The following is an 11,105-nucleotide window of genomic DNA, read 5'->3' as shown; positions in this document are numbered from 1 at the left end:
TCTCCTAATAAGCTGTTTTTCAGATGTCCCAAACAATCGAAGGGGATTCATCTGAAAAAATGACTTTCCCCCAGTCCTCAGCAGTCCACTCCCTGTACCTTTTGCAGAATGTCAGTCGGTCCCTAATGTTTTTTCTGGAGAGAAGTGGCTTCTTTGCTGCCCTCCTTGAAACCAGGCCTTGCTCCAGCAGTCTCCGCCTCACAGTGCGTGCAGAAGCCTCACACCAGCCTACTGCCATTGCTGCGCTAGCTCGGCACTGCTGGTAGTCCGACCCCGCAGCTGAAACAGTTTTAAGATACGGTCCTGGCGTTTGCTGGTCCTTTTTGGGTGCCCTGGAGCCTTTTTGGCAACAATGGAAGCTATCTCCTTGAAGTTCTTGATGATGCGATAGATTGGTGACTGAGGTGCAATCTTTGTAGCTGCGATGCTCTTCCCTGTTAGGCCATTTTTGTGCAGAGCAATGATGTCTGCACGTGTTTCTTTAGAGATAACCATGGTTACCTGAAGAGAAACAATGATACCAAGCACCAGCCTCCTTTTAACGTGTCCAGTGGTGTCATTCTTACTTAATCATGACTGATTGATCGCCAGCCCTGTCCTCATCAACATCCACACCTGTGTTACTGGAACAATCACTAAAACAATGTTTGCTGCTCCTTTTAAGGCAGGAATGCAATGATGTTGAAATGTGTTTTGGGGGTTGAAGTTCATTTTCTTAGCCAATATTGACTTTGCAAGTAATTGCCGTTAAGCTGATCACTCTTTATGACATTCTGGAGTATATGCAAATTGCCATTAGAAAAACGTAAGCAGTAGACTTTGTAAAAATTAATATTTGTAGCATTCGCAAAACTTTTGGCCATGACTGTACATGCAGCAGAGCTGACTGTGCGTGTATTGTATATGCAGCAGGTCTGAGTGTGCATGTACTTTACAAAAAGCAGAGCTGTATGTAGCAGAGTTGAGTGTGTGTGTACTGTACATGCAGCAGAGTTGAGTGTGCATCTACACTACAAGCAGCAGAGCTATATGTCCCATAGTTAAAGTGTGCATGTACCTGTACTGTACATGTAGCATAGTTCAGTGAGCATGTACAGTACATATAGCAGGGCTGTGTGTATGTAGCAGGGTTGAGTGTGCATGTACCTGTACTGTACATGTAGCATAGTTCAGTGTGCATGTACAGTACACTCCCTGACAGAAGTTCTGTCTCTTATCCATGTTATGTAAATAAAAGCTTATAACCGGACATTAAATTCATCGATTGGTTTTATAAATTACTCTTTTGAAAGCTGAAACCCTCCCATATTTGGTTTAGGTTATGAAAATAAAGTTGCTGCAAAGCTGAAATATTAATCATTTAATGAACACAGAAAGGTCAGATTTTGGCAAGACAAAAGTTTTGTCGCCCACAGAAAGTAATGTGAAATTCACACAAATAATTAACTTCTAATACAAAGATATAACATTGGAGAATGAAGTTGTGGAGCTATTAGAGCCATATTTAATATTTTGTGTGACTTCCATGAGCTTGAAGGACTGCTCCATGCGGTTCAACAATGATTCATACAATTTATTGATGAAGTCATCAGGAATAGCAGATAATGCATCTTACATGCCTCCCAGAGCTCATCTAGAGTCTTTGGTTTTGTCTTCCAAGCTTCCTCTTTCATCCTACCCCGAACATGCTCAATGATGTTCATGTCTGGTGACTGGGCTGGCCAGTCCTTGAGCACCTTGATCTGCTTTACCAGGAGGAGCTTTGTTGTAGAGATGGATGTATGAGATGGAGACCATCCTGCTGCAGAATGTGACCCCTTTTATGAATGTAAGAGGTAGCTAATACTTCTTGATATTTTAGGCTATTGATATTGCCTTCCACCTTGCAAATGTTTCGCATACCATTATCACAGGCTCAAAACCTGAATTGGTCGCTCGACCAACAGCACAAACTCAAATGAATGGCATAAAAAAAAGGAGGACAAGAGGCATAAAGTGCAAAAAGATATTTTATTGAGTGCAAAACACCAGCGATGTGTATAAAAGCGGACAACACACCAGGAAACAGGACAAAATGGGAGCAACACAGATGATTCTTACACAATGAATAAAAAAAGTCAATCAATACCGTAATGGTGACCCCAGCTCTGAAGAGAAATGATACTATACCTTGGGCTAGAAAGGAAAGTATATATGAGAGATAAAGGCAAAGAGGTCAAAAAGACATTTCATTAGGTGTTCCATATAATAGCCCAAGGGAGCTTCGGGGTATTACCCATAACAGGTCAAACCATCCAGGATTTAAAGTGACAGGTGCTCGCTAATGTGGCCAGTGCAGACAAAAAGGCCAGTGCATATTTTCCTATTTCGAGGGAAAAGAAAGGGCCACCCCCCATTACCTACCGACGTACGTTTCACTTGTTTGGATGTATGTACATCCAAACCCGGCTTCCTCAGGGAGGGAGAAGACTTTTTTTATTAATTGTGTAAGAATCACATTGTGTTGCTCCCATTTTGTCCTGTTTCCTGGTGTGTTGTCCACTTTTATACACATCGCTGGTACTTTGCACTCAATATATCTTTTTGCACTTTATGACTCTTGTCCTCCAAATTTTTATATTATTTTACTCCTGCAGTATTTGCGGCAGCTATGGTGTAATTCAACTGAAGATTCATCAGAGAAATCCACCTTCTGACACTTTTTGTACTGGCAGCTCCTGGGCTTGTCAAAAACATCTCCAGTCTCTTCAAATCTTTTTTTAATTCTTTGTACTTGACGCTGAGACACATTAAAGGTGCAGCCACCTCTGCAGTGGATCTGGTCTTCAGCCTCTTGATAATCAAGGCTTTGGTCGCAGGGTGGATTTTTGGCATGTTGTCAGAGATCAAGTTGCAGTTCACGTGAAGGTCTGGGGTGCTGGGTTTCTTTTTATACACACCCACTAATTAACCAATCATTTAGTGAGCACAGGTGAGGATGTAAACTAGGAGTGGGTGCATTATATGACAAGGCGACACAACTTATGTCTTGCCAAAATCTGACGTTTCTGTGTTCATTAAATGATCAATATTTCAGCTTTGCTGCAACTTTATTTTCATAACCTAAACCAAATTTTGGATGGTTTCAGCTTTCAAAACAGTAATTTCTAAAACCAATGGATGAATTTAAAGTCAGGTTACAAGCTTTTATTTACAGAACATGGATAAGCGACAGAACTTCTGTCAGGGAGTGTACATGTAGCAGAGCTGTATGTATGTACAGAGTTGAGTGTGCATGTACAGTACATGTAGCAGAGCTGTATGTACAGAGTTGAGTGTGCATGTACAGTACATGTAGCAGAGCTGTATGTACAGAGTTGAGTGTGCATGTACTGTACATGTAGTAGAGCTGTGTGTATGTACAGAGTTGAGTGTGCATGTACAGTACATGTAGCAGAGCTGTATGTACAGAGTTGAGTGTGCATGTACAGTACATGTAGCAGAGCTGTATGTACAGAGTTGAGTGTGCATGTACTGTACATGTAGTAGAGCTGTGTGTATGTACAGAGTTGAGTGTGCATGTACAGTACATGTAGCAGAGCTGTATGTACAGAGTTGAGTGTGCATGTACAGTACATGTAGCAGAGCTGTGTGTATGTACAGAGTTGAGTGTGCATGTACAGTACATGTAGCAGAGCTGTATGTACAGAGTTGAGTGTGCATGTACAGTACATGTAGCAGAGCTGTATGTACAGAGTTGAGTGTGCATGTACAGTACATGTAGCAGAGCTGTATGTACAGAGTTGAGTGTGCATGTACAGTACATGTAGCAGAGCTGTATGTACAGAGTTGAGTGTGCATGTACAGTACATGTAGCAAAGCTGTATGTACAGAGTTGAGTGTGCATGTACTGTACATGTAGCAAAGCTGTATGTACAGAGTTGAGTGTGCATGTACAGTACATGTAGCAAAGCTGTATGTACAGAGTTGAGTGTGCATGTACAGTACATGTAGCAAAGCTGTATGTACAGAGTTGAGTGTGCATGTACAGTACATGTAGCAAAGCTGTATGTACAGAGTTGAGTGTGCATGTACAGTACATGTAGCAAAGCTGTATGTACAGAGTTGAGTGTGCATGTACTGTACATGTAGCAAAGCTGTATGTACAGAGTTGAGTGTGCATGTACAGTACATGTAGCAGAGCTGTATGTACAGAGTTGAGTGTGCATGTACAGTACATGTAGCAAAGCTGTATGTACAGAGTTGAGTGTGCATGTACTGTACATGTAGCAGAGCTGTGTGTATGTACAGAGTTGAGTGTGCATGTACAGTACATGTAGCAAAGCTGTATGTACAGAGTTGAGTGTGCATGTACAGTACATGTAGCAGAGCTGTATGTACAGAGTTGAGTGTGCATGTACAGTACATGTAGCAGAGCTGTGTGTATGTACAGAGTTGAGTGTACATGTACAGTACATGTAGCAGAGCTGTATGTACAGAGTTGAGTGTGCAGCAGTGTTGATTCAGCTTGTGTGTGCTGTGGAGAGTGTATGTAATGTGTATGTAATGTGTTCGCTGTTCAGCTATGTGTGTACAAATCATATTCTGCAGAGAAGCACTGACAACCCCCGTGTGTATTAAACGTACGGATATTGACCCCTCCGCTGACAGGGAGATTCAAATTAGTAGAAAATATCTTTTCCAGTTTCCTGCTGTCTAAACTTGAAGTGCGTCTTAGGGCTCATGCGCACGTACCTGCTGAATATTCTGCGAGCATTTGACAGCACATGTGCGCGTCAAATCACTGCAGTAAGACTGCATAATGAAGGCAGTTATTTTGTTAAAAGAAGCAGATTTCCTGCGCTCTGGCTGCTGCCCCCACCATAGACAGAGCGGGGCTGCATCCAGAACGCACAAATAATTGACATGCTGCTTTTATGAACGCACGGATTTGGGTCGAAATTTTAGCACCCAAATCGCTGCGTTCATAAAAGCATCGTGCGCACGTGTCATGCACAATCTTCATAGATTGTGCAGGGGACGCAGGACACATGTATTTACACTGCAGTGCAATATGCAGCGTAAATGCATGCTATTACACAACGTGCTCATGAGCCCTTATACTGTGGCATGCAAAAGTTTGTGCACCCCTGGTCAAAATGACTGTTATTACTAACAGTGCAGCAAGTTAAAGATGAAATGATCTCTACAAGGCAGAAAGTGACACATGACACATTCCCTTTGTATTTTAGACAAAAAAAATAAAAAATATAATTTTCAGCTTTTACATTTGAAAATTATAAAAAGGAAAATGAGCTGATGTAAAAGTTTTGGCACCCTTGGAGATGTGTGTGCTCAGATAACTTTGACCAAGGTTTCAGAATTTAATTATCCTGTTAGGGTTGACTTGTTCACTATCATCGTTAGGAAAGGCCGAGTGATGCAAGTGTCACAGCTTTACAGAAACCCGGCCTCCTCTAACCTTGTGCCAAAAATCAGCAGCCATGGGTTCTTCTAAGCTGCTGCCTAGCACTCTGAAAATGGTGGAGGCCTACAAAGCAGAAAAAGGCTAAGAAGATAGCAAAGCGTTTTCAATTGTCCATTCCTCAGTTTGAAATGTAATTACGAAATGGCTGTTACCAGAAATACTGGAGTCAAGATAAGGTCTGAAGACCAAGCAAAATTTCTGCTCCTAGGATTGCTAAAAAGGCAAATCAGAGCCCCTGCCTGACTGCAAAAGACCTTCTGCAACATTGAAGAGGCTCTGGAGTTGTGGTACATTATTCTACTGTTCAGAGACATCTGACAAATATGGCCTTCATGGAAGAGTCATCAGAAGAAAACTTCTGCGTTTTCCCCATAAAATTCAGGGTGAGAAGTCTGCAAAATATCATCTACATAAGCCTGATGCATTCTGGAAACTAGCCCTGTATACCAATGAGGTGAATATAGAACGCTATGGCCCCAATGATCAAAAAGTATGTGTGGAGAAAAAAGGGTCCAGAATTTCAGGAAAAGAATATCTCACCAACCATTAAGCATGAGGTGGATCAATAATGCTTTGGGGTTGTGCTGTAGCCAATGGGACGGGGAACATTTCATGGGTGGAGAGAAGAATGGATTCAATGAAATTTCAACAAATTCTTGATGGAAACATAACACCATCTGTAAAAAAGCTGAAGACGAAAAGAGGAGAAAAGAAGAGAAAAAAAAAAAGATGGCTTCTACAAATGGATAATGATCCTAAACACACGTCAAAATCAACAGTAGACGACCTCAAAAGACAGAAACTGAAGGTTTTTACAATGGCTTTACAGTCCTCTGATCTGATTATCAATGAAAATCTGTGGCAAGACCTCAAAAGAGCAAATCATGCAAGATGAGCCAGGAATCTCACAGAAGTGGAAGACGTCTCCACGGAAGAGTAGTGCATGCAAGATGAGCCAGGAATCTCACAAAAGTGGAAGACGTCTCCAAGGAATAGCAGTGCATGCAAGATGAGCCAGGAATCTCACAGAACTGGAAGACGTCTCCACGGAAGAGTAGTGCATGTAAGATGAGCCAGGAATCTCACAAAAGTGGAAGACGTCTCCAAGGAATAGCAGTGCATGCAAGATGAGCCAGGAATCTCACAGAACTGGAAGACGTCTCCACGGAAGAGTAGTGCATGTAAGATGAGCCAGGAATCTCACAAAAGTGGAAGACGTCTCCAAGGAATAGCAGTGCATGCAAGATGAGCCAGGAATCTCACAGAACTGGAAGACGTCTCCAAGGAAGAGCAGTGCATGCAAGACGAACCAGGAATATCACAGAACTGGAACACGAGTCAGGAATTATCACAGAACTGGAAGACGTCTCCAAGGATGAGCAGTGCATGCAGACAAGCTAAAGAATCTCACAGAACTGGAAGACGTCTCCAAGGAAGAGTAGTGCATGCAAGACGAACCAGGAATCTCACAGAAGTGGAACACGAGTCAGGAATATCACAGAACTGGAAGATGTCTCCAAAGAAAGGCAATGCATGCAAGATGAGCCAGGAATCTCACAGAAGTGGAAGACGTCTCCAAGGAAGAGCAGTGCATGCAAGACAAGCCAGGAATCTCTTAGAACTGGAAGATGTCTCCAAAGAAGGGCAATGCATGCAAGATGAGCCCAGAATCTCACAGAAGTGGAAGAGGAGCCAGGAATCTCACAGAACTGGAAGATGTCGCCAAAGAAGAATGGTTGAATATCCCTCAAGCAAGATTTGATAGATTCTTGGCTGCTAGAAAAAGAGTTTACAAGATGTGATACTTGCCAAAGGGGGTGCTATCACCGTAAGTACTAACCATGCAGGGTGCCCAAAACTTTGCATCGGCCCATTTTACTTTTAATTTTAAAATGTAAAAGATGAAAAAGATTTTTGCCTAGAATATAAAGGGAATGTGTCGTGTGTCACTTTATGCCTTTTAGAGATCATTTCATCTTCAACTTCTACCTGTTCACAATAACAGTAATTTTAACCAGGGGTGCACAAACTATTACAAGCCACTGTAAGATGCGTCCTACAGTCTAAAGCTGACAGGTTGAATCCCAGCTGATTCATGCTGTCCGAGTTTCAGGCAGCATGAATCTAGTGTCAGGTTTTCTCTACATTTTTAGAAAGGGTACTTTTTAGACCTACAATGACCCATAGCCCTGATCATGGCTGAGATGGCCCTTGGGACCGTGTGTGGTGGCAAACACCGGCTTCGCGTCTCAGAGCAGGCCTCCTATGTGACCACTTCGCTCATAGTGTCAGGTGTGTACTAGGGCCGGCTCCTGATGCATTTCCCACTCTTGGGCTGCGGCCACTGTAAAAAATATTCTTGTTTCCTCCAGGTCCTGTACATATCACCCCCATAGATGAAGAAGGCTCCATGTGTCAACCAGATGTACATCGCTCAGGATGTAACTATACGCTATGCTTTACAATGAAGGCAGGAAGTAAAGAAAAACCTAACAAAGGCTATAACTCATAGTCCAAACTGACCAAGCATCTGGTATCTGCACCCAGATGGCTGAGGTTGTGGTGAGAAGACCGAGGTGGAAGACATGAAATGTGAAGGATGGACTCACGCTCTGATGCTCCGTCAGGAAATATCAGGTGACATTTCTCTTTCTCGCCGTTGTGCTCCAGCAGCCACGACTTCAAGTGAATCTCCAAACTCAGAACATTTGGTGGAATAACCTGATGGTCAATGTCATACACATGGGAACCTGCAGAAAACGGATGACAGTGATAAGTGGCAGCGAGCAGGAGATAGGATACCACCCACGATTCCCTCATACCCTGCTCCGGAGGTGACTCAGGAGACTCATTTGGCTCCTGCTCAGAAGAGGAGATCTGGAGAACCAGCAGCCGGCGCAATGTACTTAGGTCTGCGTCCTTCAATCCACCATCCAGGTCACACAGGAGTTCACATATTGGCCGAGGGGAGACAACAGTCACCTAATTATAAAATAATGACGTAATGAGCACTGGTCCGCAGGTGTATGACACGTCTACATGTGAGCAGGGTTATCACCTCCACAAAGGAACCATGTGATGTGGCCAGAGAGGTGCTATGCTGCATCCGCTGCTTGTTCTGCTGCAGGGAGTCCAGCACGGCCACGGAGAGCGCACTGTTCTTCAGAGATCCAGAACCTTCTGTGGGGAGAGCCTGCACCTCAGACAGACACCGCAGCAGGCGAGGCAAGTTACCTTTCATCTCCTACACAGAGAAAAACCACAAAGAATGGAGAATACACATGACAGAAGATGAGCAGAGCGTATAATCAACAAAAAGAGAAATGAGGAAGAGAACAGAGAGTCTACAAGAGAGCCGAGAGGAGAACGGAGAGTCTACAAGAGAGCAGAGAGTCTTCAGAGGAAGGCGGAGAGTCTACAAGAGAGCGGAGTCTACAATCACAGTAAGGAGGAGAGCAAAGAGTCTACAGAGAGAGGAGAGAGTCTACAAGAGAGCAGAGAGTCTTCAGAGGAAGGCGGAGAGTCTACAAGAAGAGAGCCGAGGAGGAGATCGGAGAGCCTACAAGAAGAGAGCCGAGAGGAGATCGGAGAGTCTACAAGAGAGCGGAGTCTACAATCACAGTAAGGAGGAGAACAAAGAGTCTACAGAGAGAGGAGAGAGTCTACAATCAGAGCGAGACAGAATCTACAAGAAGTGAGCCAAGGAAGAGATCAGAGAGTCTACAAGAAGCGAGGGGAGGAGATCGGAGAGTCTACAAGAGAGCAGAGAGTCTTCAGAGGAAGGCGGAGAGTCTACAAGAAGAGAGCCGAGGAGGAGATCGGAGAGTCTACAAGAGAGCGGAGTCTACAATCACAGTAAGGAGGAGAGCAAAGAGTCTACAGAGAGAGGAGAGAGTCTACAATCAGAGCGAGACAGAATCTACAAGAAGTGAGCCAAGGAAGAGATCAGAGAGTCTACAAGAAGCGAGGGGAGGAGATCGGAGAGTCTACGAGAGAGCGGAGTCTACAATCACAGTAAGGAGGAGAGCAAAGAGTCTACACAGAGAGGAGGAGAGCAGAGAGGAAGACAGCAGAGAGTCTACAAGAAGTGAGCCAAGGAATAGAACAGAGTCTACAAGAAGCGAGCTGAGGAGGAGATCAGAGAGTCTACAATCAGAGCGAGGAGGAGAGTCTACAATCACAGCAAGGAGGAGTGCAGAGAGTCTACAAGAAGTGAGTTGAGGAAGAGATCGGAGAGTCTACAAGAGAGCCGAGGAGAAGAGCTGAGAGCCTACAAGAAAAGAGCCAAGGAGGAGTGCAGAGAGTCTATGAGGAGAAGAGCCGAGAGCCTACAAGAAAAGAGCCAAGGAGGAGAGCAGAGAGAGTCTACAAGGAAAGAGCTGAGGAGTCTACAATCAGAGCTAAGAGCGGAGATGCTACAAGAAGAGAGCCAAGGAGGAGAGCAGAGACTCTACAAGACTACAGAGGAGGAGAGTGGAGACCCTACAAGACTACAGACGAGTTTGCCGATTACTGAGTTTCTTACAATGTGATAGCTTGGGGTGATCCTATAGCTATGCAGTCATGTACAGAGCGTGCATGACTGCTGCTTTTATGATGACAGGCAAACCTCTTATCTAATACTAGAAGGTGGCCCGATTCTACGCATCGGGTATTCTAGAATTTACGTATTGTGTAGTTCATGTATGATTTTTGTTATATATATATATATATATATATATATATAGATGTTGTTGTGTGTAGTTACCAAGTGTTTGTGTAGGTGCTGTACATGTTCTGGGTGTTGTCTGGGTGTGACGGGGGGTGAGAGCGGTGTTGTATGTGTGTTGCGTGTGTTGCGTTGTTTGTGGAGCGCTGTGTGTCTGTAGCGTTGTGTGTGTGGTGTGTTTTGGGGGGAGGTATGTTTTGTGCAATGTGTGTGTTGTGCGGTATGTGCGTATATTTGTGTGTGCCGCGGTGTTTGTGTGTTGGGTGTTGTGTGTGTGCAGCGTTGTCTGTGTGTGTGGGTGTCTGTGTAGGGCAGTTGTTTGTGGTTCCCAGTGTGTGTGTGTGTGTGTGTGGTGTGTTGTGCAGTGCGCGCGCGCGCGTGTGTGTGTGTGTGTGTGTGTGTGTGTGTGTGCATCAGCCTCTCTTCTCTCAGCCTACCTCTCCCAGCCTCCCTCCTCCCAGCCTCCCTCAGCATCAGCCTCCCTCTCCCAGCCTCCCCAGCATCAGCCTCCGCCAGCATCAGCCTCTCTCCTTCCAGCCTCCTCCAGCATCAGCCTCCCTCTCCCAGCCTTCCCCAGGATCAGCCTCTCTCCTCCCAGCCTCCGTCCTCCCAGCCTTCCCCAGCATCAGCTTTCCCCTCCCAGCCTCCCTCAGCATCAGCCTTCCCCAGCATCAGCCTCTCTCCTCCCAGCCTCAGCCTCTCTCCTTCCAGCCTCCCCCAGCATCAGCCTCTCTCCTTCCAGCTTCCCTCAGCATCAGCCTCCCCTTCCCAGCCTTCCCCAGGATCAGCCTCTCTCCTCCCAGCCTCCTTCCTCCCAGCCTCCTTCCTCCCAGCCTCCCTCAGCATCAGCCTTCTGCTCCCAGTCTCCCCCAGCATCAGCCTCCCCATGCATCAGCCTCCACCAGCATCAGCCTCTCTCCTTCCAGCCTC

At 45.1% G+C, this 11,105-nt stretch overlaps 1 protein-coding gene across 1 annotated transcript in view; it reads right to left on the bottom strand.

Annotated features, from left to right (window-relative positions):
• The window catches only part of M1AP (meiosis 1 associated protein), a 193,340-nt gene extending 184,632 nt beyond the window's left edge, over positions 1-8,708 (bottom strand). Inside the window, 3 exon segments of the mRNA XM_075345395.1 lie at positions 8,077-8,217; positions 8,290-8,449; positions 8,526-8,708. Coding sequence (XP_075201510.1) covers positions 8,077-8,217; positions 8,290-8,449; positions 8,526-8,708 — 484 coding nt within the window.
• Between the last annotated feature and the right edge of the window lie 2,397 nt (positions 8,709-11,105).

Source organism: Anomaloglossus baeobatrachus, chromosome 1 (assembly GCF_048569485.1).
Source record: "Anomaloglossus baeobatrachus isolate aAnoBae1 chromosome 1, aAnoBae1.hap1, whole genome shotgun sequence".
Classification (NCBI taxonomy): domain Eukaryota; kingdom Metazoa; phylum Chordata; class Amphibia; order Anura; family Aromobatidae; genus Anomaloglossus; species Anomaloglossus baeobatrachus.
The sequence above is the reverse complement of the archived record's forward strand: the minus strand, read 5'-3'. Positions and strand labels throughout refer to the sequence as shown.